At 42.3% G+C, this 27,935-nt stretch overlaps 1 protein-coding gene across 1 annotated transcript; it reads right to left on the reverse strand.

The window, feature by feature from the left end:
- Nucleotides 1-318: 318 nt before the first annotated feature.
- Nucleotides 319-25,255, reverse strand: LOC131722759 (Fc receptor-like protein 5). Its single transcript, XM_059015836.1, has 5 exons — nucleotides 25,203-25,255; nucleotides 14,228-14,263; nucleotides 8,671-8,964; nucleotides 2,058-2,342; nucleotides 319-710 (listed from the first exon to the last, which is right to left on the reverse strand). Exons 1-5 carry the CDS (start codon nucleotides 25,231-25,233, stop codon nucleotides 409-411), a joined length of 948 nt encoding a protein of 315 aa, XP_058871819.1. The 5' UTR covers nucleotides 25,234-25,255; the 3' UTR covers nucleotides 319-408.
- Between the last annotated feature and the right edge of the window lie 2,680 nt (nucleotides 25,256-27,935).

The following is a 27,935-nucleotide window of genomic DNA, read 5'->3' on the forward strand; positions in this document are numbered from 1 at the left end:
AACCCTTAGATATATCTGCATTGATAATCTGCAAGTCATTCAAACACAGCTATGAAGCATAATGAGTTGAATCCTCACTTACAACAGTGTTAGTCATGAGTTTAAGTCCCACTCTGAAATCATTAAATACTTTCTCGGTATTGAAAATTGAGCAATAAGATTATCATTTTTAAAATGGACATTTACTGTAAATAGATATGCTTTGTCACGGTGTTCTACATAACATCAGATATCGCTTTGATTGTAGCTATTGCGTGGTAGAGTAGGTGAGAAACTTCAACCTTAATAGACAGAGAGACATAGAGAGGAATGCTGGAGGATTGAGGCTCCCAATCACCTCTAGCAGAACCAAACAGCACCCCCTACTGCTGAGGGCAAAGCTTTAGTGAAAAGGAAGGAGATTCTGTATTACTCACCAGTTACATTTACCCAGATGGGATCGCTGTATTGTGAGTAAGACGTGTTCCTGCCCCGTCCAGCTCGACACCAGTACTCTCCACTGTGGGACAGAGCAGCAGCACTGATTGTGTATCCGGCTCCAGTTCCACTGCTGCTGTCAGTCTGGTTCACTGGAGCTCCCTGCCTGTCTTTGTACCAGAGATATCTCCAGCCTCCAGAGCCCCCCTCAACCACACAGCTCAGGGTGACCGTGTCTCCTTCAAATATCTCTCCTGCAGGCTCCCGGGTCAGTGCAGGCTTTGGTCGTCCCTCTGAAATACAGAAGATGACAAATAAGGACTCCTGTTTCCCTCAATTTGAGTGGCTGTGGATAACACGATAACATAGTCAATATTTTAAACTTGTAGTTAAAAAACAAATTACGACAAAATTTGATTATTAAAAAAATACATGAATTTACTGGAATTACTTTTAATGTATTTGTTATTAATAAAAAGTAATTATAACAGCCATTACTAGGAAGTCTACAAAGTCGTCCATTCTACAAGTTGCTAGTCTACTAATGCCTTGTATCACTTCCTTTAACTGGCTTGAAGTGTTACTGTTTCCAGTGCAGCTCCAATCAGTAACTGTTCTGTTCTGACACAAAGATAGTGTAAAAGATAAGAGGACAGAAATCCACAGGACTGAATGAATAGAATCATTTCCTATTAAAGCAGCCGATACAGATTTATTATATTTATACTTCGGTCCTGGGTAATTCTGTACTCCTATCTTAGTAATAAAAAGCATTTTAGAGTTAAGCTACTTCCATCCCTTGGGCATCTACAGTGAATTTCCATTACAGTTAATGTAACAGCAGCTCTGAGAGGAGAGGACTGTGGTCAACATGCTGTCTGTGAGGGGTCTGTATTTAGAGCACTGCTCTGTATTCAGCTGGGTTAATAAACTCATCAGACACAGTCAGTGTAACAGGATCGCTGTGTTAATAAACTCACCAGACACAGTCAGTGTAACAGGATCACTGTGTTAATAAACGCACCAGACACAGCCAGTGTCACAGGATCACTGTGTTAATAAACTCACTAGACACAGTCAGTGTAACAGGATCACTGTGTTAATAAACTCACCAGACACAGTCAGTGTAACAGGATCACTGTGTTAATAAACTCACCAGACACAGTCAGTGTAACAGGATCACTGTGTTAATAAACTCACCAGACACAGTCAGTGTCACAGGATCGCTGTGTTAATAAACTCACCAGACACAGTCAGTGTAACAGGATCGCTGTGTTAATAAACTCACCAGACACAGTCAGTGTAACAGGATCGCTGTGTTAATAAACTCACCAGACACAGTCAGTGTAACAGGATCGCTGTGTTAATAAACTCACCAGACACAGTCAGTGTAATAGGATCGCTGTGTTAATAAACTCACCAGACACAGTCAGTGTAACAGGATCGCTGTGTTAATAAACTCACCAGACACAGTCAGTGTAACAGGATCGCTGTGTTAATAAACGCACCAGACACAGCCAGTGTCACAGGATCACTGTGTTAATAAACTCACTAGACACAGTCAGTGTAACAGGATCGCTGTGTTAATAAACTCACCAGACACAGTCAGTGTAACAGGATCACTGTGTTAATAAACTCACCAGACACAGTCAGTGTAACAGGATCACTGCGCTGAGAGGAACGTGGTGGATCTCCTCTTTGTGCCTCACACTGGTACTCTCCACTATGGGACTGAGTGACAGGGCTGAGTGTGTATCTGGCTCCAGTGGTGCCTCTGATCTGCACTGTGCCTCCCTGACTGCTCTTGTACCAGAGATATTGGCAGCCAGTGAAACCCCCCTCAACCCCACAGCTCAGGGTGACAGTCTCTCCAGTGTACAGCTCTCCCCATTGAGGACTGCTGGTCAGCACAGCCTTCGGCAGCTCTGGGTAAAGAAAGGAAACAAGGCATGTTAGGAACACAGACCTGCCTGCCAAGGACAGAAATAAAACCCAGTTCAGCATGACCTGCACCCACAGGCTCCGTTCACATGGACTTGTTAACTGTGTTGGTCTCTAATAAAAGCAGCTCGATGTTACTGTCTCTCACGGGTTTCGAGGTCATAGCTCTGGATTCTTGTAACATTTGTAGATTTTCTCTGTCTGAGAATTTGTTCTCTTGGTTGATTAGCCCTTATTTCCACACATAGACAGACAGTGCTGGACAGCACAGTGCAACAGACCTATTCACAGCATGTGTAAACATGCATGATAATTCAAAATAATTATGTATTACCATTAGACGTTAACAAAGGACTGACAGATTCATAATTAAACTTAGTGTTTCATAAAAAAAATGTTGACATGGATAACAAAAGCATGGATTCTATTTGTTTTTGTTTATAAATAAATGTTGGGGCACATTAGAAAATATGTAATTCAAAAGCATACGTTGTCTGTATTGAAATGTATTGTTTAATAATAATAATAATAATAATAATAATAATAATAATAATAATACTATAAAGAGAGCCTGAGAGATGGGATGTGAATCAGATAATGTGGAGGCATACAAATCAGCAATGTTAACATTCACTATTAATACCAGGAGTATTAGTAGTAGGGACATCAGACTTATTAGCACAGTCCCATATCAATTACAGTACATGAACCCTCCTAATAAAGCAGGTGAATCTAATATGTGATTGTATTGAAGGCACTCCAGCAGCATATCACTGTGTTTTTACTGACATGTCAATGGTTCTGATTCACTCTGTTGCTGCTCCTGTGTGGTGTTTATAACACTGTGTAACAATTTTTTTTTTTTTTTTTGTTCCTGGGTAGTAAGTGTTATTTTCTAATTGCTTATGCCTCAAAAGTATAGAAAATGGCTATTATTCCCCACAAACTTTGCTTTTGTGACCAGGACAGCGATATTTTGAAATTTACCTATTTTCCAGAACATTCCAGATAGATTCAGTGCTGAGTAAACTTGGAGTAACTTCTAGAACTTTCTAGAACTTTCCAGTAATATAAATAGTAGTATAAATACAGGGGCCTTAAGCCCACCAGTTCAGTTTAGTTCCAGCTGCCTAAGTGGATACATATCTGCATTTTTCTGAGATGGCATCAAGGTCATAGGAGACTTCAAAATGGTGGCATTCCTGATGGGTCTCCATGGCGGTTTTACCAAGTTTCCCTGCTATCTTTGCCTTTGGGACAGCAGGGACACCAAGGCGCACTACCACAGGCGGGACTGGCCACAGTGGACTGAGTTCTCTGTGGGGAGGAACAACGTCAAGTGGGAGCCACTGGTGGACCCCCGGAAGGTGCTGATGCCACCACTGCACATCAAATTGGGCCTTATGAAACAATTTGTCAGAGCTCTAGATAAGGAGTCGGCAGCCTTCAAGTACCTTCAAGACTTCTTCCCTAAGCTGTCTGAGGCAAAGGTCAAAGCCGGTGTCTTCGTCGGACCACAGATAAAGAAGATCCTGGAGTGCAATGAATTCCCCAAGAAGTTCACTAGTAAGGAGAAAGCGGCTTGGAACAGCTTTGTCGCAGTGGTTCGGGGCTTCCTGGGCAATCACAAGGCCGAAAACTATGTGGAGCTGGTTGGGACTGGTGAAGAACTACGGCACAATGGGCTGTAGGATGTCCCTCAAAGTCCATATCCTTGATGCTCATCTTGATAAATTCAAGGAGAACATGGGAGCGTACTCAGAGGAGCAAGGCGAGCGCTTCCACCAGGATATACTGGACTTTGAACGCCGCTACCAAGGACAGTATAACGAGAACATGATGGGAGACTACATTTGGGGGCTGATTCGTGAAAGTGATTTACAGTATAATCGTAAATCTCGAAAAACTACTCACTTCTAAATCTTCTGTAGTCATTTCTGTATTACTTTAGTATAAATACATGTTAATTTGGATTCATATGTTGTTTTTTTCTGACTTTATGTGAACGAAAAGACACAAATTCGCCCGTTTTCTCATTGGAAATAGGTAAATTTCAAAATATCACTGTCCTGGTCACAAAAGCAAAGTTTGTGGGGAATAATAGCCATTTTCTATACTTTTGAGGCATAAGCAATTAGGAAATAACACTTACTACCCAGGAACAAAAATTGTGTTACATAGTGTAATTATGACTCATTATCACTCTGAATGATACTTTGCTGCTGCTTTGATTTTTAATATAATAATATAACTCACATGACTTACATGTTTAGTATCTGTGTCTTTCTTGGGTATTCTGTTTCATACTGTGTGTGTGTCACAGTAAAGTGAACAGGTATGTATTCTATTTAAAACTATTTCATTTGTGCAGAATCTCTTCTGTGGTATAATCTGCAGTGTAATAATGTATAGGAACAATTTCTTATATCCAATCTGTACCCCCCTGTCTAGGGAACCTGAAGAGAAGGCACTGTGTTTAGTACTTGTATAGTACAGGTGTTTTGCTGCTGGTAAACCGCTTAGCCGTCCAGTTGAGTAGTTAGGACTTGCAAAGTTTAATAAGCACTCTTTGGTGTGGCCTCTTTCTGCTTTATTACAGCTTCTACACTACTCAGAGTATGAGACCAGGAAGAGCTTTCATATCAGAAAACTGCCAGGACCCGTTACTTCAGCACCTGAGTTGTGTTGAGAACATTAACACAGCTGGAATAGACTCCAGTGTGAATGTATCTGTGAGACATTACAGACAGAGAAGGGGGTGAGGACTCTCTCTGTTAGAATGAACCTACCTCTCACTGACACCCGCACCTCTGCAGAGTCACATTAACACAGCTGGAATAGACTCCAGTGTGAATGTATCTGTGAGACATTACAGACAGAGAAGGGGGTGAGGACTCTCTCTGTTAGAATGAACCTACCTCTCACTGACACCCGCACCTCTGCAGAGTCACATTAACACAGCTGGAATAGACTCCAGTGTGAATGTATCTGTGAGACATTACAGACAGAGAAGGGGGTGAGGACTCTCTCTGTTAGAATGAACCTACCTCTCACTGACACCCGCACCTCTGCAGAGTCACATTAACACAGCTGGAATAGACTCCAGTGTGAATGTATCTGTGAGACATTACAGACAGAGAAGGGGGTGAGGACTCTCTCTGTTAGAATGAACCTACCTCTCACTGACACCCGCACCTCTGCAGAGTCACATTAACACAGCTGGAATAGACTCCAGTGTGAATGTATCTGTGAGACATTACAGACAGAGAAGGGGGTGAGGACTCTCTCTGTTAGAATGAACCTACCTCTCACTGACACCCGCACCTCTGCAGAGTCACATTAACACAGCTGGAATAGACTCCAGTGTGAATGTATCTGTGAGACATTACAGACAGAGAAGGGGGTGAGGACTCTCTCTGTTAGAATGAACCTACCTCTCACTGACACCCGCACCTCTGCAGAGTCACTAGAGTAAGGGGAGGAGTTCCACCACCACCATGCTTTGCACTTGTAGAACCCCTCGTCACTCTTTGAAACACGATCCACACTCAGCTCTGTGTCAGCCCGGGACTGTAACTCTCTATTATATTTATAAAATATAACCCTGGCAGCTTTATAACCATCGCGGATAAGACACCTCAGAGTCAGAGAGTCTCCCTCAAACACAGGCTGGGGGGGAGTCTGCAGGATCACTCGTCCATCTGAAAAGACAGAAAGAGTTCAGATCAGCAGGGCTGAGAGACGGGTCAGGATTGAGGAGGCTGCAGGATCACACATTGATCTGAAAAGACAGAAAGAGTTCAGATCAGCAGGGCTGAGAGACGGGTCAGGATTGAGGAGGCTGCAGTTTTACACACTGTCACAAAGACGGCCGGAGTGGGTGGCGTCAGACCAGATCCAGGAAATAAAACAACAGAGACTTGGGGTTTTGGTGAAGCTGAGCGCATGATCGCGCTCAGCATTTAATAATTAAACAGAACAGAAAATAAAAGGTTTTAAACACAAAACAGGACACGGCACTTGTAGCCAAAATAAACAGACAAACAAAACGAACTAACACAAACGGTGCACGGAGACAAACAAACACGGTGAGTACAAAACACTATTATTATTACTTATTTTAACTCCTCTCTCTCTCCCGTTCTCCACTCTCGAACACCCAACCCCGAGTGAGTGAAAACATGCTGCTTTTATGCAGTTGTACCGAGACTCGACTGCTAATCAATCATTCAATTGGAGTCGCGGTACAACTGCACGTGAATCAATAAAGTGCAATTCCCCGTGCTCACATATTACATTTTACTTGCACGTGAAGTGCTGTGCCATCCTCGTGCCTAAATACAAATATACATTTTAAACACTCGTGTTACACAGACCCGTTTATATCCCGTGTACCAATGACTATACACCAACATTTAACACACCACACGCAACATATAACAGAAAATACACACAGGGGCGGGCACTTCATCACACACACAAACATGATTACAATGCTTTTTTATCTCATAATGTTATAATGTATTATTCCCTATTATGAGCTATATAGACACAACGTTAAGAAAGACTATTGTAGGAAACTATTTTCCCCCAAGTGTAGATACCCCTTGATTTATATTTAAGGCTCTTTGAACCACAAAGGACGGAACATAAGACATGAATATGAAATCCTGTGACAGGGTCTGTCACTTTGTAGGAGCTCATATGGAATCTTTCAAACACACGGTTCTTTGTGTAAGACACACTGTTAGATGCCCAACACCTGGGATCTGGATAATTGCAGAGAAAACACAATCCAGCAACAGTCATTTGAAGCCTATTTCAAAATGACCATTTGCTCAGCTGTTACTTGAAAACAGCAACAATTCATACTGATCCGAGTGCAGGATTACTCAACAGTGTGTCTGAATATTATCTAGAATGTAAATGACTTACATGACACAGTTAGGTTGACAGCATTACTGCGCTCCTGTCCTGATGCAGACTCACACCAGTACACTCCACTGTGAGAATGCCGAGCTTTACTGATTGTGCAGCTGTCCCCATTTCTTCTCCTGTATAGATCACTGCACCCTGCCTCTTCACGTCCATCTCTGTACTGTTTAAACCTCCAGCCAGCAGAGTCCCCCTCCACCTCACAGCTCAGGGTGACTGTCTCTCCTGAGAATATCTGTGACCAGGCAGGCTGCAGGGTCAGGACAGCCTTGGGACAGCCCTCTGAAACAGACAACAGGATAGGATTAGGACACATTCCCCTACAATCAGTTAGGAGAGAGATTCCAGCCTCCCAGCAGCATCTCTGCAGTGATACAGGAGGAATAGCAGCAGTGTGACCCATTGCAGGCTCTACTTGTGATACAGTAGGAATAGCAGCAGTGTGATCCATTGCAGGCTCTACTTGTGATACAGTAGGAATAGCAGCAGTGTGATCCATTGCAGGCTCTACTTGTGATACAGTAGGAATAGCAGCAGTGTGATCCATTGCAGGCTCTACTTGTGATACAGTAGGAATAGCAGCAGTGTGACCCATTGCAGGCTCTACTTGTGATACAGTAGGAATAGCAGCAGTGTGAGCCATTGCAGGCTCTACTTGTGATACAGTAGGAATAGCAGCAGTGTGAGCCATTGCAGGCTCTACTTGTGATACAGGAGGAATAGCAGCAGTGTGACCCATTGCAGGCTCTACTTGTGATACAGTAGGAATAGCAGCAGTGTGACCCATTGCAGGCTCTACTTGTGATACAGGAGGAATAGCAGCAGTGTGACCCATTGCAGGCTCTACTTGTGATACAGTAGGAATAGCAGCAGTGTGACCCATTGTAGGCTCTACTTGTGATACAGTAGGAATAGCAGCAGTGTGATCCATTGCAGGCTCTACTTGTGATACAGTAGGAATAGCAGCAGTGTGATCCATTGCATGGTTTACTTGTGATACAGGAGGAATAGCAGCAGTGTGACCCATTGCAGGCTCTACTTGTGATACAGTAGGAATAGCAGCAGTGTGACCCATTGCAGGTTCTACTTGTGATACAGTAGGAATAGCAGCAGTGTGATCCATTGCAGGCTCTACTTGTGATACAGTAGGAATAGCAGCAGGGTGACCCATTGCAGGCTCTACTTGTGATACAGTAGGAATAGCAGCAATGTGACCCATTGCAGGCTCTACTTGTGAGTTTTGATTGAAAAGAATTCACAAGGAATCTCTCTCAATATGATTATGACCTTGAACACAAAACATGTAAAGTGGGGGTCTGTGGTCAATCGGGCAGCAATTAGTCCAGTTTACAGTAGCAGCTGTGTTGATAAACTCACCAGACACAGTCAGTGTAACAGGATTACTGAGCTGAGAGGAACTTGGTCGATTTTTTCTTTGTCCTCGACAGCAGTACTGGCCCTGGTCAGATACAGCAGCTGCAGTGATTGTGTAGCTGTCACCAGTTATACTGCGTCCAGCAGTCTGGAGCACTGGAGTGTCCTCACTGTCTTTGTACCAGAGATATTTCCAGCCAGCAGAACCCCCCTCAACCCCACACCTCAGAGTGACTGTCTCCCCGGTGAATATCTCTGGGAATGGATGCTCCAGGGTGAGTGTAGTCTGGGGCAGCTCTTTTATTGTGATGGGAATGCTTGGCTCCTCCCCTGTTTTTTACATTAATGTGAGTTCTGACTACAACACATGAAGTACAGGAACAGCAGAAACATTATCTGTAGTGATGTCTTTGAAATATCTGCATGGTCCAAATTGAAGTCTAAGAGACTAGAAACACTACAAGCTCTTTGTAACGCGCGGAGGTCTATGCTGACTGTCTGGCGCATGCGTGGTTCTGCAGGAAGAGGGCAGCAGCCTCGTAAGATCCGCCTGTCAGTCATGGTGATGACACGGAGAGGTGGGGAAGAGGGTGTGTTGGCTTTCCCTCTCTCTGAGTGGCTGAGAGGTTGGCCTTGGGGGATTGCTTGCTTGGTTATGCATTCGGGTGGCCGGAGAGAGGATACCCAGTGATGCTGGTGGAAGACGCCAGTGTAAACAAAGACTAGGCAAGCACGGCTGAGGGAGACAGTCTGCCTTAAACAAATAAACCAAGAATTAAAAGAAAAAATGACATACCCGAGTGGACGTGTGTAGTTATACAGGGTGTATAAATAATAGCTGAGCGTAGATCAGAGACCCGAGCTGACCGGCTTAGCGGCAGTGGGGGCACCTTGTACGCAGCACCTTTATTTTGTAGTTTTATTACTGTGTTTTATTTTCTATTTTTATTTTGCCTTTTGGTTTTCATTATTACTTCAGAGCAGCTGCGCGTGCTGACGGATACGTGTGCAACCCCTGTTTATCATCGGTGGTGTAAGGGGAGTTGCAGCACAAGCGCCATCAGGTGACAAATAATAAAAAATAAAGAAAAGTTACCAAAATAAAACTGGGCACCCGTGCGGTGTTTCAAATAAAACCTTCTGTCTCCCGTGTGTGTCAGTGAATTGCCCACCACCCTTCCACACTCTTCTACAAAAGAACATGAGAAAATCACTGCCTGTCTAGTCACTGGAAACCCTAACAATTGTTCTTACTCATTTAAAATGAGTTCAGTTCATTACTGTGTTGTTTGAAATATATTTATTCAAGAAGCAGTTAAATAGTGAAATAGAACTCAAACTTAATGTAGCTCAGTTGACCAAACTTAAATTAATGTAATACACTGACCAATAGGTAACCAGGCCTGATATGCAAATCCTGGTTCAGATTGAGGATCCTGGGAATCTGTGTATTTGTTGTTTGAGGGTTGTTGTACCATCAAGATCTTTGAGTTTTGCAGGTCTGCACTCGGAATAGGGATGAACTGCATGTTTTTATATTTGTACTTTTGTCACCATAATTGCAGGAGTTCTCCATTTTATGAGGTCAGCATGCTCACACACAATGATCAATCCAAGCTCACAGTGATATTTAATGAGGTCAGCATGCTCACACACAATGATCAATCCAAGCTCACAGTGATATTTAATGAGGTCTGCATGATCACACACAATGATCAATCCAAGCTCACAGTGATATTTAATGAGGTCAGCATGCTCACACACAATGATCAATCCAAGCTCACAGTGATATTTAATGAGGTCTGCATGCTCACACACACAATGATCAATCCAAGCTCACAGTGATATTTAATGAGGTCTGCATGCTCACACACAATGATCAATCCAAGCTCACAGTGATATTTAATGAGGTCTGCATGCGCACACACAATGATCAATCCAAGCTCACAGTGATATTTAATGAGGTCAGCATGCTCACACACAATGATCAATCCAAGCTCACAGTGATATTTAATGAGGTCTGCATGCTCACACACAATGATCAATCCAAGCTCACAGTGATATTTAATGAGGTCTGCATGCTCACAATGATCAATCCAAGCTCACAGTGATATTTAATGAGGTCAGCATGCTCACACACAATGATCAATCCAAGCTCACAGTGATATTTAATGAGGTCTGCATGTTCACAATGATCAATCCAAGCTCACAGTGATATTTAATGAGGTCAGCATGCTCACACACAATGATCAATCCAAGCTCACAGTGATATTTAATGAGGTCTGCATGCTGAGCACACACAATGATCAATCCAAGCTCACAGTGATATTTAATGAGGTCTGCATGCTCACACACAATGATCAATCCAAGCTCACAGTGATATTTAATGAGGTCTGCATGCGCACACACACAATGATCAATCCAAGCTCACAGTGATATTTAATGAGGTCAGCATGCTCACACACAATGATCAATCCAAGCTCACAGTGATATTTAATGAGGTCAGCATGCTCACACACAATGATCAATCCAAGCTCACAGTGATATTTAATGAGGTCAGCATGCTCACACACAATGATCAATCCAAGCTCACAGTGATATTTAATGAGGTCTGCATGCGCACACACACAATGATCAATCCAAGCTCACAGTGATATTTAATGAGGTCAGCATGCTCACACACAATGATCAATCCAAGCTCACAGTGATATTTAATGAGGTCAGCATGCTCACACACAATGATCAATCCAAGCTCACAGTGATATTTAATGAGGTCAGCATGCTCACACACAATGATCAATCCAAGCTCACAGTGATATTTAATGAGGTCTGCATGCTCACAATGATCAATCCAAGCTCACAGTGATATTTAATGAGGTCTGCATGCTCACACACAATGATCAATCCAAGCTCACAGTGATATTTAATGAGGTCTGCATGCTCACAATGATCAATCCAAACTCACAGTGATATTTAATGAGGTCTGCATGCGCACACACACAATGATCAATCCAAGCTCACAGTGATATTTAATGAGGTCAGCATGCTCACACACAATGATCAATCCAAGCTCACAGTGATATTTAATGAGGTCTGCATGCTCACAATGATCAATCCAAGCTCACAGTGATATTTAATGAGGTCAGCATGCTCACACACAATGATCAATCCAAGCTCACAGTGATATTTAATGAGGTCTGCATGCTCACAATGATCAATCCAAGCTCACAGTGATATTTAATGAGGTCAGCATGCTCACACACAATGATCAATCCAAGCTCACAGTGATATTTAATGAGGTCTGCATGCGCACACACACAATGATCAATCCAAGCTCACAGTGATATTTAATGAGGTCAGCATGCTCACACACAATGATCAATCCAAGCTCACAGTGATATTTAATGAGGTCTGCATGCTCACAATGATCAATCCAAGCTCACAGTGATATTTAATGAGGTCAGCATGCTCACACACAATGATCAATCCAAGCTCACAGTGATATTTAATGAGGTCTGCATGCTCACAATGATCAATCCAAGCTCACAGTGATATTTAATGAGGTCTGCATGCTCACACACAATGATCAATCCAAGCTCACAGTGATATTTAATGAGGTCTGCATGCTCACAATGATCAATCCAAGCTCACAGTGATATTTAATGAGGTCTGCATGCTCACACACAATGATCAATCCAAGCTCACAGTGATATTTAATGAGGTCTGCATGTTCACAATGATCAATCCAAGCTCACAGTGATATTTAATGAGGTCAGCATGCTCACACACAATGATCAATCCAAGCTCACAGTGATATTTAATGAGGTCAGCATGCTCACACACAATGATCAATCCAAGCTCACAGTGATATTTAATGAGGTCAGCATGCTCACACACAATGATCAATCCAAGCTCACAGTGATATTTAATGAGGTCTGCATGCTCACACACAATGATCAATCCAAGCTCACAGTGATATTTAATGAGGTCAGCATGCTCACACACAATGATCAATCCAAGCTCACAGTGATATTTAATGAGGTCTGCATGTTCACAATGATCAATCCAAGCTCACAGTGATATTTAATGAGGTCAGCATGCTCACACACAATGATCAATCCAAGCTCACAGTGATATTTAATGAGGTCTGCATGCTGAGCACACACAATGATCAATCCAAGCTCACAGTGATATTTAATGAGGTCTGCATGCTCACAATGATCAATCCAAGCTCACAGTGATATTTAATGAGGTCAGCATGCTCACACACAATGATCAATCCAAGCTCACAGTGATATTTAATGAGGTCTGCATGCTCACACACACAATGATCAATCCAAGCTCACAGTGATATTTAATGAGGTCTGCATGCTGAGCACACACAATGATCAATCCAAGCTCACAGTGATATTTAATGAGGTCTGCATGCTCACACACAATGATCAATCCAAGCTCACAGTGATATTTAATGAGGTCTGCATGCTCACACACAATGATCAATCCAAGCTCACAGTGATATTTAATGAGGTCAGCATGCTCACACACAATGATCAATCCAAGCTCACAGTGATATTTAATGAGGTCTGCATGCTCACACACAATGATCAATCCAAGCTCACAGTGATATTTAATGAGGTCAGCATGCTCACACACAATGATCAATCCAAGCTCACAGTGATATTTAATGAGGTCTGCATGCTCACAATGATCAATCCAAGCTCATAGTGATTCCCTGTTTGAACTACTATAAAATCCACTTTCTTATTAACATAGCAGGCACCTTGGAGTCATTTTTTTCTAATAAAATGTGATTAAAGTTAATGTATTCACGTAAGAATTTACCGAAGCTCACATTATTCAAGTTGCAGAAATTGAATTACATTGCTTTGGTTAAGATGTACTAACTTAGTGTTATTGAGTTCACAACATTATTCACTGGCTTTCCTCAATTTTGTTCAGTAAACTCAACTTGTTTTTACAGTGTAGTAGCTTTTATAAAGTCAGGTCTTAAAGGATCCCAAAGATTCAGCATCACCAACAAGACTCGGTAACCCATTCCATACCCTCACCACTGTAAAGAACTGTGTCCTCTGGTCCTGGGTTCAGTACTAAGAAGAACACAAGAAGAAAAGGGGAACCACTGATAATCATGCTATAATAATGTAAGAATCTGGATTTTAAAACCTTGATTAGCAGTCAGCCAATGTAATATTCTTATTGAAAAGCTTTCCAGCAATACCACACATAGCCTCTAGGTGGAGGACAGTATGGCACTGTAATGGCTAGTGTTTGCTCGAGTTATTCTTTGTTTTATTAAATTGTTATATTGGACAGAAGAAAGGGAAAGCTTATTTAAAAAGTGTGTTTTTTATAGATGATCAGGAAGCAGGATGAGAATCTTTACCAGTCTCTTCACTTTGTGACTGCATTGCCACAGTCTATTTTCAACACACACACCTAACATGAAAAGTGTCATTTCTCAAACTAGCTTCATGCTTTTCAACCATGAATTGTAAATCCTGTTTTTAAAATGTGTTCACATTGTAAACTGTTCTCTTACCTTCATACTGTCTGGAGCAGCTCACTACAGTCAGCACTGAAAAACACAACAGAGACAGTCAGGGACTAGACCCTTATAAAAGCACCACAGTCATGTTGCTGTTTCCAATGCTTTTACCATTGTTATACCATGCTCATCAGTTATAGGTGCCTGCCATACATACATGTAACATGGGCTAACATAGGGAGAAGTAAGAGCCAGCGCCATCTAGTGATCTGACACTTTTGATCAGGTTTCCTGATCTTGTTTTGTTAGTAACACACTGCTGTGCACTACTTGGTGCTGGTGTATATAATAATATAAAGAGACTCTAATCTAGCCTATATTAAATATGTATATGACAGGCAGCTCCTGAACTCATAGTCAAAGCACCTTAACACAGACTTACCAAATAATACAAACACAAGATTTGAGTCATTTCAATAAGAACCCTGTGAATGATTGTAAAGGTGAGGGAAGAGTAAAAACAAAGCAAGACAATGTCACATGATAATAATCCTTTATTAACTTGGACACACGCATGGGGTTTAGGAAACTGACAGATCTGTAGCTGCATTTAAAGTATTCTTGAGTAGCAACTGGTGGTGATATTAAATCGTGTTCAAAACCAGTCAGAGCTTTTTTGATACATTCAATATTCATACTGATTTCAGTGTTCATATGAAGAGAAGAAAGCAGACTTGAGTTGTGAATTCAATTCAATAATGGGTGTGATACGTGTAACAGGGAGAAGGCTGGACACACACTGTCGACCACACACAGCGCAGGTGAGCATCTTAACCCCTGTGCAAAAGATCCAGGCTCCTCTGCATGTGTGCTTATAGAGCTTTTAACCTCATCTCACCAGCAGGGGGCAGAATCCATAATGGCAGTGCATCACACAACACTGCCTGTTACACTGGCAGCACGATTATCTATTAGTCTATTAATTGTGATCCATAAGGGAAAAATAATTCTGTTATTTTGCAATAGAGGTGTGTGTCGAGTGGTACATGACTAAAAGCAAAACATGAGCTCTATTTTCATAAAAACAACTGTAACCAAATTATATTGAGAGGAATGGTAATTCCTCGTACAAGTTAGAAAAACTTGTTTGAAACTAACGAGAGTCTCTGTACAGCTCAAAGAGTTTAGCTGTTTTCACCATGTTGCAGCGGCAAAACTAAATCACTTAGAATTACCATCTGTACCAGTATCAAAAGTCTGAAACTTTCTTACCTCAAATGTGAAAAAAACGTACATACCTCTTATACACAATGAGATATAAGTGGTCAAACTAAAGCAAAATTGTTATTCTCCTTCTTCCTCCTCTTCCGTCTACTTTTTAAGGGTGTGTAGCGACTATTCAAACAGAAAAGCTAAATAACTGGACATCTACCAATCCTGTGATTCCACATGTTGGTCAACGTCAGAACATACCAGGGTGTGCAAGCAGTTTGTTATCCACACCATTTATATTAAACAAATTATTTATATTTTAAAACAGCACATTTCGCAGGATGAAAAAAGAGGGGGGGGGAATACCGTGGTTTAAACTCGCAATATGATGTTCTTGAAGAGCACACGACCTTAGCCCGCTGCACCACTACACAGTTGTTGAAATGCATTCTTTTTTTAAGCTTACATCCAAGCCTGACCAGCTTCGATTTCCTGTTTGAAAATTTCTAGTATTCAGACCCCTGACCAATTCTCTCATATTACTGAATTACAAATGGTACATTGAAATTTCGTTCTGTTTAATATTTTATTTTAAAACACTGAAACTCAAAATCAGTTATTGTAAGATGACATTGGTTTTATGTTGGGAAATATTTTTTCAGAAAAATAAAAAACTGAAATATCTTGCTTGCATAAGTATTCAACCCCCCACACATTAATATTTCGTAGAGCCACCTTTTGCTGCAATATCAGCTTTAAGTCTTTTGGGGTAAGTATGTTCCAGCTTTGCACACAGTGTCGGAGTGATTTTGTCCCATTCTCCTTGGCAGATTTGCTCCAGGTTGTTCAGGTTGGTTGGACGACGCTTGTGGACCGCAATTTTCAAATAGTGCCACAGATTCTCAATGGGATTGAGATCAGGACTTTGACTGGGTGTGGCGGAGTGTCCCGCCCCTATGTATTATTATTTGTATTTTTGTTTGCGGCGTGGATAAAAGCACCGCGTCTTTTATTATATTTAAAAACCCCGTGAGGATGCATGGCTGATCAGCTACTGATTATTTAACTAGCTGACAGTCACGCATCCTTACCAAACGCGTGCAGACTCTGGGGTAATAAGATAATTAACAACTAGTTAATCCCTCGGCCAGAGTATATGAACCTGCAGCGCTCTGCACTCGAGGTTGAGTGTACAGAGGAGAGTACGGGAGAGCGGAGAGAGAAAGAGCGCGAGGAGAATAAGACAATTAACAATTGCTAAAACGTGCTGGATTAGCCAGCACGACACTTACTTGTTTGTTTGTTTGTTTATTCGTTTGGCCCTCGTGCCCTTTTGTTTGGTGTTTTGTTAAATCTTTTGTTTTTGTTTTGTTTATTAATAAATACGCTGAGTGCCGTTGCACTCAGCTTCAACCGCCCATCCATTGTTTTGGTTTCTACTTCCTGGTCCATGACGTCACCACTGCGAGCCAGACTGTCACATATGGTGTCCTGCGTGGGACAAACAACGCCTCCAACAGCCGGACCAGGAAAGGAAAGGACATTTTTTTTGTTCTTTTTCAAATAGTGTTTTTTTGTGTTTGGAAAAAAGAAAAAAAAAATGGATAAAGTGGACGCCTACATGGAGAGGTGGCATGCGCATCAGAGGGAGTTAAAGGAAGGAGGGGCTACATGGTGCCTCGCCTGCCTGGAGTATGGGCACCTCCCTGAGGTGTGCCCATATGAAGACCCCCTCTTTGTGCAGGCCTTTGATCGAGGTGAGTGGAGACTGCGGAGGAGTGGATCCACCTGAAGGCCATACCATCGCCGCAGGTGGATCAGGAAACCTGCCTCACCTGCCTCCAAAGGAGAGGAGTGGTGCTTTGCCATCGGCAAGGTCAGGCACAAACCACCCGACCAACCCCCTCCATGGCAGGAGGTGGAACTGCTGGTCCCGAAGAAGGGAAGGAGGGGCGGTGCCAAGAAGGCGAAGAAACGGGCTACAGCGCCCGGAAGGGGGGAGTCCGAGCACCCAGCGCCCAGCGCCCAGAGGGGGGGAGCCCGAGCACCCAGCGCCCAGAGGGGGGGAGCCCGAACACCCAGCGCTCAGAGGGGGGGAGCCTGTGCATCCATCGCCCAGAGGGGGGGAGCCCGTGCATCCATCGCCCAGAGGGGGGGATCCCGTGCATCCATCGCCCAGAGGGGGGGAACCCGTGCATCCATCGCCCAGAGGGGGGGAGCCCGTGCATCCATCGCCCAGAGGGGGGGGAGCCCGTGCATCCATCGCCCAGAGGGGGGGAGCCCGTGCATCCAGCGCCCAGAGGAGAGGAGCCATTGCTGCCGTCTCCAATGCCAGAGGGTGAGGAGACCTCGCCGCTGTCTCCAGCACCAGGAGCTGCCTCTGCCTCCGCCACCTCCACTGCCAGGAGCAGAGCAGCAGGAGCTGCCTCCGTCTCCACCACCGCCAGGAGCAGAGCAGCGGGAGCTGCCTCCGTCTCCACCACCGCCAGGAGCAGAGCAGCGGGAGCTGCCTCTGTCTCCACCACCGCCAGGAGCAGAGCACCGGGAGCTGCCTCTGTCTCCACCACCGCCAGGAGCAGAGTACCGGGAGCTGCCTCTGCCTCCGCCACCTCCACCAGCAGAGGGTGAATGCCTGCTGGTTCTGCCTCAACCGCCGTGGGAGGACTGCTTGCCCCTCCCACCTCCACCAGCAGAGGGTGAATGCCTGCTGGTTCCGCCTCAGCCGCCGTGGGAGGACTGCTTGCCGCTCCCAGCTCCACCAGCAGAGGGTGAATGCCTGCTGGTTCCACCTCAGCCGCCGTGGGAGGACTGCTTTCCGCTCCCACCTCCACCAGCAGAGGGTGAATACCTGCTGGTTCCACATCTACCGTCATGGGAAGGACTGCTCCTGCCCTGCCTCGCATCGCCTGGGGTTGTCTGTTGCTCCGCATCGCCTGGGGCTGCCTGTTGCTCCGCATCGCCTGGGGCTGCCTGTTGCTCTGCATCGCCTGGAGAGCCACCAGCTACAGGGAACAAGGGAGAAGTGGAGCTCCCGCTGCCGCCTCCATGGCCAGGGGCTCCCCTCCCGAGTTCACCTCCCGAGGGTCCGCTGCTGCTGCTGCCATCGCCTCCCGAGGGTCCGCTGCTGCTGCCATCGCCTCCCGAGGGTCCGCTGCTGCTGCCATCGCCCCCCGAGGGTCCGCTGCTGCTGCCGTCGCCTCCCGAGGGTCCGCTGCTGCTGCCATCGCCTCCCGAGGGTCCGCTGCAGTTGCCGTCGCCCCCCGAGGGTCCGCTGCGGCTGCCATTGCCTCCCGAGGGTCCGCTGCTGCTGCCATCGCCCCCCGAGGGTCCGCTGCTGCTGCCGTCGCCTCCCGAGGGTCCGCTGCTGCTGCCGTCACTTCCCGAGGGTCCGCTGCAGTTGCCGTCGCCCCCCGAGGGTCCGCTGCGGCTGCCATTGCCTCCCGAGGGTCCGCTGCTGCTGCCGTCGCCCCCCGAGGGTCCGCTGCTGCTGCCGTCGCCCCCCGAGGGTCCACTGCAGCTGCCGTCGCCCCCCGAGGGTCCTGTTTTGCCTGGGGTCACTACCAGTCCTGCCATGCAGCAGGAAATACTGTGGCTGGAGCCCCATGAAGGGGAGCTGCCGGCCATGGAAAAGGGGGGGGAGGTCACAAGACCAGCTCCCCCAGCCGCACTTTCGCGGCAGGAAATACTATGGCTGGAACCCCATGAAGGGGAGCTGCCGGCCATGGAAAAGGGGGGGGGGGTCAGGAGACCAGCTTCCCCAGCCGCACTTTTGCGGCAGGAAATACTGTGGCTGGAGCCCCGTGAAGGGCAGCTGCCAGCCATGAAGAAGGTGGGGGAGGTCAGGAGACCAGCTTCCCCCGCAGCAATTTCGCTGCAGGAGAAATGGTGGCCGGAGCCCCACGGAGGGGAGCTGCCGGCCATGAAGAAGGGGGGGCAGGTCTGGAGACAGACAAGGGTCATTTAAATGTGTTGGCTTAAAAAAGTAACAAGCAGACAAAAGTGATTAAAACAAAACAAGTTTGAATGACAAATTCGGCAACATTGTCACACTCTAAATTATATAGGACGCGCTCGCAAGCATGCGAGCACACACGCACATGCGAGCACACAAACACACATGCACAAATTCACACACACACACACTCACACACACAGACACACGCACACTCACACACTCACACTCACACACACACGCAGACAGACACACACACGCACACAATCACACACACACACGCGCGCACACTCACACACACAGACACACACACACTCACACTCACACACACACGCAGACAGACACACACGCGCACACACACTCTCACACACACACAAATGATCTGGCCCTTGAGCAGAAAACTAGTTATTTGTTGAAGCCCAGCATGGGCAGCAGTATGGAGAAGTGGTTAGGGCTCTGGACTCTTGACCTGAGGGTTGTGGGTTTAATCCCAAGTGGGGGACACTGCTGTTGTACTAAAATAAATAATAATAATAATAATAATAATAATAATAATAATAATAATAATAATAATAATAATAATAATAATAATTGTTTAGCTTGTTGCAGTTTCAACACTTGTGGTTTGTCTTTGCTGTATAAAAATAATTTATAACAAAAACATTGTCAGTGTAAAAAAATAAACTAGAAAAACGCAACAGTCGTTTAAAGGGGTGATATCAAACACAAAAGCCCAAGTTAGGAGAAGCAATTAGGCCAATCTTGTCAAGCATCAAGCAAATAGGCACAATTGGAAAGGTGCTGGGGCCCAAGATTCACACAATTCTTGCTTCTAACTTGGCGCCTTTTTTTGGTCGCTTCGCTCCACTTTATCGCTCCACTTGAAATGCACAGTGGCGCAGCGGGATAAGGTCGTGTGCTCTTCAAGAACATCATGTTGCAAGTTCAAACCACCTGAAATGCTCTTTGTATGACTTGAAGTGACTGAGACACACACTCACACACACTGAGACTGTGTGTGTTGTAGTGTGTGTGTTTCTGAGTGTATGTGTATGTCAGTTTGTTGTGTGTGCCTCAGTGTGTGTGTGTGTCTCAGTCTATGTGTGTGTCTCAGTGTGTGTGTGTGTGTGTGTGTGTCAGTGTGTGTGAGTGTCTCAGTGTGTGTGTGTCTCAGTCACTTCAAGTCATACAAAGAGCATTTCAAGTGGAGCGATAAAGTGGAGCGAAGCGATCAAAAAAAGGCACCAAGTTAGAAGCAAGAATTGTGTGAATCTTGGGCCCCAGCACCTTTCCAAGTGTGCCTATTTGCTTGATGCTTGACAAGATTGGCCTAATTGCTTCTCCTAACTTGGGCTTTTGTGTTTGATATCACCCCTTTAAACGGCTGTTGTGTTTTTCTAACTTGTTTGTTTTTTTTACATTGACAATGTTTTTGTTATAGATGAATAAATACAGTAGAACATTTTCTAGCAGTATCAGAAATTGTAACATGTCCATTTAATTTACAAGCATTTACACAGACCTGTGAAAAACAACAGATTAAAAGATAGCAGACCACAGGACTGGACCCACACTGCAGAGCTTCCTCCCTCCCACGCTGAGCATGTTTTTCCAACCACTGACCACATCCTCAGTTGCTACATCCTACAGCACGCTCTAACCCCATGGTATTTGAAACCGTTTAACCCCTCCTGCCCTGCACATGAAGAGTGGGTTTTGTGTGTATATATTGTAAATAATACTGTGTAAAATGTACATTTATTGTAATTAATTCATAAAGTAGCTGACACTCCTTTTTTTATGGTACATTTTCTCAGTCTTGGTGTAATAATATTATGCAATGCAATTAACTGTACAGTAAAATACATTTCAATGAGGAAAAAATATGTATAATAATACCCAAAATAAAAAAAATTGAAGGGGAAAAAAATGTCTGTCAGTCAGAAATGAGAAATACGCATCACAAGCTGCTGTGCCTTGCACCGATTTACCACCTTGCCAGAAGCTGCAACAGTTTATAAATTAGCAAGAAAAACAGCACATTTCATTTCACAGTGTTTCTGTCACACTCGACATTGTGAACAGGATAACTGCCTTGATGTTGTATCAATCTTCAACAAGCTTTTATTTTATTATTCAATCCTAGCTTCCTTTGTATGCTTTGGATTGCATTTCACTTTAGTCTTACTGTGTGATTATGAGGACCCTCTCTATATGCCTGCACGGGTTTTTATAAAAGGTAATGGCTTAGTATATTATAGCATGATCACAATGAATCACCACTCCCCCTTATCCTCTCAGTCCTGAATGCTACAGTAGTGTGGTAGGGTGTGTGGGCGATTCACTGATACACTACAGGAATGGTTAGTATATTATAGCATGATCACAATGAATCAGCAGTCCCCTTTATCCTCTCAGTCCTGAATGCTACAGTAGTGTGGTAGGGTGTGTGGGTGATTCACTGATACAGTACAGGAATAGTTAGTATATTATAGCAGGATCACAATGATCCTGCTATAATCCCCCTTCTATAAACCTCAGAATGATTTTAACAATATAATTCTAACTGATTTCTTATTGCATAAAAAACAGCTGCTATTATTATTATTATTATTATTATTATTATTATTACTATTATTATTATTATTATTATTATTATTATTATTATTATTATTATTATTATTATTATTATTATTATTATTATTATTAATATTAATTAGTCATTTAGCAGATGTCCAAAGCGAGTTACAGAGACTAGGGGGTGAACTCTGCATCAACAACTGCTGCTGCTGCTGCAGAGTCACTTAAAATATAACCCCGGTTTAACCTAAAACCATAATATATTTAAAAAAACAAACTGCTGTGTACTTGTAAAATGAAATAAAAATATACACAGCAGTCTAGAACAGTTCCATGAATATCAAACAAGCAAAATCTTTTACTCTGTATAAATGTTCATGGAGGGTAAATGTTTGCAATCAATATTATAAAACTAATTTAGTCAGATTTTACATTCAGCTTTCAGAAAGCTATAACACAGGGGACCTGCAATCACTTGGTAATGACATTTAAAAAATACTTTGATTGTAGAAAACGGTCCTTTCCCTTCTGGGATCTAGCCATTGCAACTTTAAAGTTTTTATTTTACCACCTACAGCTCTGGCCAAAAGTTCTGCATCCCCCTATAGAATGAACTGATTCTGCTTCATAAAGTCACACGAAACCTGCTGAATAATGTTAACTTAGCATATTAAATTACACACCACTTTGTATTATTACATATTCTTAACCAAAAACTGACACAAATTGAAAAATGTGACATTTGGAAATTTAACATGAAATACTACTCTACCTGTCTCCAGTTAACTTTTGCAATTTAATTTTGTAGCTTCTTTTATTACATGATGTTAAATAAAATATCTAAATTATGTTCATACAGGTTTTTTTAAAATTTTGTATTATGTCTCAATTCTAAAATTCTGGGTGATGCAAAACTTTTGTCCAGAGCTTTAGAACTGCTAATGTTCTTTTAACATCCCATTCCCAAAAACATGTTAAAGAAAGAACAAAAGAAAGAAATGCACACCCTGAATAAGTGAAGCATTAGTTTGCTTTAACACTTTCACAGGAAGTGTCAGTGAGCTGCTGTAGCTACAGTTCAGACCAGTTCAAAGGGCCTCAGCAGCATCAGCATACATTACTGTGAGAGGACTTTCTGTACCACTATTTACAAGTTTCCAGGTTCCTATATTTGATTATAGGTGGAAATCAATTTAGTTATCTTACAATCCTTCTGCACACATTTTTGTATTAATCTTTAAGCATGCTTCCATGTTTGGCCATACTTCTACCATATTGTATCATGCATGTGCAATACTTTCATTCAGGGGCGTCATTTGCTATAGGGCAGGGTGGGCAGCTGCCCCCCTCCCCCAGACACACAATATAATAACTATTAAGATGGTCGAAGTTTTCTTCACAAATGAATAAAATGCATTTTTCAAACATCGTTATTTTCTAATCGAACCTGGATCCGGAATGAAGCCAGCCACGGCTGCAAGGCGACATTCATTCATTTTCTATTGATAGTTCATCATTGTCCAGTGATTATATCGACAACACAGAATTACACTGCAGTCTATTAAGTCTATAAGAATATAATATTATTGATATCATGAGTCAAAGGGAAATGTCGGATATGTTTGTCACAGCAGGAGGAAAACAGAAGAATTAAACACAGCGAGACAACAAGGAGGGATTCACTTAAGAAACTATTAATATTGCTGATGCCCAGGTACAATTATTTATACCTGCTCTAAAGAAAAGTACCATAGATTTGAAACTAGATTTAGGCTCATGTGTAGAGCTGTGCTGTGCGTTTTCGGTTTGGATTGGCTGAAAATAATATTTAAGGTGGCACACTTGTTATAAATTAGTGCCGTGCTTCACAAATACTTGCATTGCAAATTTTTTATAATTTATTTTAAGAATAAGAACAACGCTGACAAAACGCACGTTATCTCATTGTAAACTGGACCAATTACTGCCTGTTTATATTCATTCATGATGCTAATTACTGTTTTAAAATGTTACAATGTTTAAATATGCATTTATATGGGAAAAAATTATTAGGCAATGCTATAAATGAAAATCTATGAATTTATTTTTCTAACGTATTTTCGTATATATGCAAATGTTGGTATTCGGCAAAAACATTAGACTTACAGGCTGGTGTTGACACACATTTGCCTTGATGAAAGCGAGACGCCACCCCCTTTTATTTTATTTTATTCATGATTATCAGGTAAACATGTTATTTAAAACTTTGCTACAGATTTATACTTTCGACATTCACAGAATTGTGGTGCTTTTTTAGCAGTTCATATTCATTGGTTTATATTTGATACAAACAGCATGATTTTCAAAAGGGGAAAAATAAGAACTAGGTTAGAAAGTGATTTCTAAAAATGATTTGGGTCACTAAGTATCTGGCTTTCAAAGGGTTTAGATGAAACGAGTCGTGAATTCACTTGTTGATGCTTTAAAAATACAAATCAAGTGATGTGGTTCCATCAGGCTTTGAAAATCATTTTGCAACCTCATTCTTGTTTTGCCCCTTTTGAAAATCATGCTGAAAGTGTCATTCTTTGTGGAAAGCAGGTGAAATGTATCAAACTTAACTCGAGGTTGTAAGTATATAACTAATCTGGTGAGATGTATTCGGATGGATGCTCTAAATTAAAGAGTTAAACTGTGTTCTTACCCCTGGCTCTTTTTGTAAAGCCCATGCAATACAGGACTTTCTTTTCTTTTTTTTCAATGATCTGAAATAAGAGTAGTCTAATGTCCCGAGCTGCTTCTCTAAAACGATTTTAAAGAGATGATGTTGTACCACTATTTGTTTAATGTAGCAGTAGTGACGGTTTGCAACTGAAATGTTTAGTTAACTATATTGGAAGCTGGCAGTACAGTAATTTGGTTAGTGTTAAAGCCTTTACACACTTTTAATGTTGACACAACTTCCCCCCCTGCTTTCATTTGATTTATCATACATTGACTAGCTTTTTCTACACTTAACTACACTTTTACCATGAAACTACCATGAAAAAAGGTCCTCGCTCCCCTGTCCTTTACCATGTGCTTCCCTGCTGTACCATGCATACAATATGTTTTACAATACTCTCTGTCATTTACCTGGCTTGCACACTCTGCTTTTACCATGCCATTTCCACAAGACACCACCTCAAAATATATATTTTGAATTACGATCAACTCTTACAAACCCGGAATCTTTCACTCTAACTGTCCCCAAACCAGATGGATAATCAGCAGCATGTTTAATAAAGCACCAGCAATAATACTTACATATCAGTGCAGCGACTTCACAAGCCTGCATTCTGTCTCGAGATGTTTTCAAAGATGAGCTCAGTGTAGAAACTTCACAGTTTTGAAGTTGTAAACATACAGGTTCCTCCCACTACGCCTATTTATTAAATGACCACAAACGTATTTCTAATATGTCTGATTCTGTTGTCTGACAAAACATAGTCACGTGATCTCATTTCGGGGAGTATTTATTTTTACACTGAGCATCAAACAACTTCATTTACATGCAAGAAGCTAAAACTTCTATTAAGCAACTGGCTGCTGGAAAACAAAAACACTTTACTCAAGAACTGGTCTGATGAAACCACTGTTCAAATGAGGGGATTGAAACACTTCTGTACACACACTTCACTGTGCTCTGTGTGTGGGAATGGAAGGTTGACAGGGATGGGGTTAAATCTGTCCCTCCAGCAATCACAGGTGTGGTCATTCCCCAATTAGGTAATTGATGCTAATTGGGGAGTGGCCACATATATAAAAGCATTTAGAAATCCTTGCTTTGGGGTGAGTAATTTTTTGTATTGTTGGTCAAAATGGTAGTGAAGGCGAATGCCCAGACTACATCTGATTGTTTTGTTTAATCTTTTGTTTTGGCCCTTGTGCCTTTTTCTTTGTTCCTGTGTTTGTTAATAAGCGTGCGCACCAGCACTTAAACTGCAGCTTTCTGTCTCTGGGTCTCTTCCTGCCGGTAACAGCTTGGGAAGTGATGCTACCCTGTCACAAAGGCAATAACAACGTGCACTTATAATGCTACAAACAACATTCACCACAGTGATGGTGTACTGTATGTACCTACACAGAATTTCCATAATATATGCAAAATGTTTGAAAATGATCTGTATAAATGACATTTTCCAGCAGAAAGACATTGTCAGTACAAAATCTAATTTCTCTGCCGGGGATAAAAATTGAAAGATCAGAGCCAACGTCCATCCGTCCGTCCATCAAATTGCACCCTGCTAACATACTTTGCAAAATATATTTTCTAAATAAAGTTGTTAAGGCAGGAGAAAGGCAGACAAAAATCAAGCACATCCTCTCGACTTAATTTACTAAACGTAAATAAATGACCATCAAAATAATTATATACAGTTCTGTACCAGTGGAGACTGGTGACTTCTAAGTCAGAAGAGACACGACTACAAGCCTGTTGTTCATCAATCTGCCCATTTCTTCTAGCACAGTAAAGAAAATGCATGAAATCAGGTCATTCTGTCATCCTAGTAAATATGGATCCTTATTTCCATGTGAGCAGCAAGTAACTTGTCATATTGAGCAATTATAATGCTGAATTTTGCATTACTTAAGATATGCGCATGTGTCAGTGTTTCATAGTAATGTGTTCATCGCCATGGTTTCAAGGTGAACTTTTGCCATTATAATGAAATGCACTTTTTAGACATCAAAACATAAACACCAAAACACAAAACAGATCAAGTGAAACTTACATACTGTATTTCTTTTTTTTAAGCCCAATTGTTTGAACATTGTGTTCTACCTTTAAAAATGTCTGCACACAACAAGCACCAAGGGCTAAAGATGATAAAACAGCTGTGTTTAAATATACAGTGTTTTTAAAATGTTCCTACACTTATCATGGATTTCTTTTTTGTCTGATCACTTTTTAAAATCTCACTCATAGTAGGACGACAGCAGTGCTTCAGCAGGGGGCGGGAGGGCTTGAGATGATCCTCCAATTAAAACCATTGCTAGTACTGTACTGTGTGGTGGTTACAGGAGACAGGCGTTTATAACAGAGTCTTGCCTGCTCTGAGGACCCAGTGCTGCTGGTAATATAGGAATGTTGAATCCAGGGTTTTGTAAAGTGTCATTTTTTCTTGCATTTTAGACAATATTTTTGTTTTTGTTTTATTGAACATTATTATATTATAATGATATATATATATATATATATATACTTTTAATCATGTGAAATTGAGGAGGCAGGAGCCTCCACTGATACTTATATTGCCTAATCTTGTCAATAGTGCCCACACCTCCAAGCACTAGCTTGTGAGCTTTGTGTATGTAAAGCTGTCTTATGTACTGAAGGCTACTCATATCCAGAGATCTAAATATATCAGCATATAATTATCAGTTGAATGATTTAGATGCAATATGAAACATATTCAAGTCAAGACTAAAAACGCACTTTTAGAAAATGGCTTTCTTATCCTAGTGGGTTTTAATGTAACTTTAAAATGGCTGTTTTTGTATTATTGTTATGTGTACCAGTATACTGTTATTTAAATGGTCTGATTGTGGCAGTTGTATGTGTGACATGTTATACAAATGCATTGTGGTTTGTTCTTTTTTCCTGCTATGTACTGTACAGTGCTTTGTGATACTTTTGTATGAAAAGCTCTACAGAAATGTAATAAATGCAATAAATAAATATATAGGCAATATATTCTTTACACATTTCTAGTGTAAAAGACTAGAATTCTATAGTCAACATATTCTTATGGATTTCTAAAAAGTCAGTATAAATCTGTGTGTTATTTTATTTAATTCAGTCCAGTGAAGGGCTTCAGGGGCTGCGGTTGAGTGAGAGGAAGTGCTGGAGGATGAGCACACAGCAGGGTGCACAGGAAGTGATGGCAACACATTAAACTAACACTTTAGATTATTATTTAGAGGAGATGTTAATGTTAAGGTCTTCAATCCCTGTGAAAGGGGCAGGGATATCCCTGGACAAGAGATGCTGCAACT

This window comes from Acipenser ruthenus, chromosome 51 (assembly GCF_902713425.1).
Source record: "Acipenser ruthenus chromosome 51, fAciRut3.2 maternal haplotype, whole genome shotgun sequence".
Classification (NCBI taxonomy): domain Eukaryota; kingdom Metazoa; phylum Chordata; class Actinopteri; order Acipenseriformes; family Acipenseridae; genus Acipenser; species Acipenser ruthenus.

Excerpts from the sequence above, each read along its gene's own strand:
- LOC131722759 (XM_059015836.1), bottom strand. The coding sequence starts at position 25,233 with ATGCAGGCTTGTGAAGTCGCTGCACTGATAT. Across the intron at positions 14,264-25,202 it reads TGAAGTCGCTGCACTGATAT|TGCTGACTGTAGTGAGCTGC; the intron begins GTAAGTATTATT and ends TGTGTTTTTCAG. Across the intron at positions 711-2,057 it reads TGTTACACTGACTGTGTCTG|AGGGACGACCAAAGCCTGCA; the intron begins GTGAGTTTATTA and ends TCTGTATTTCAG.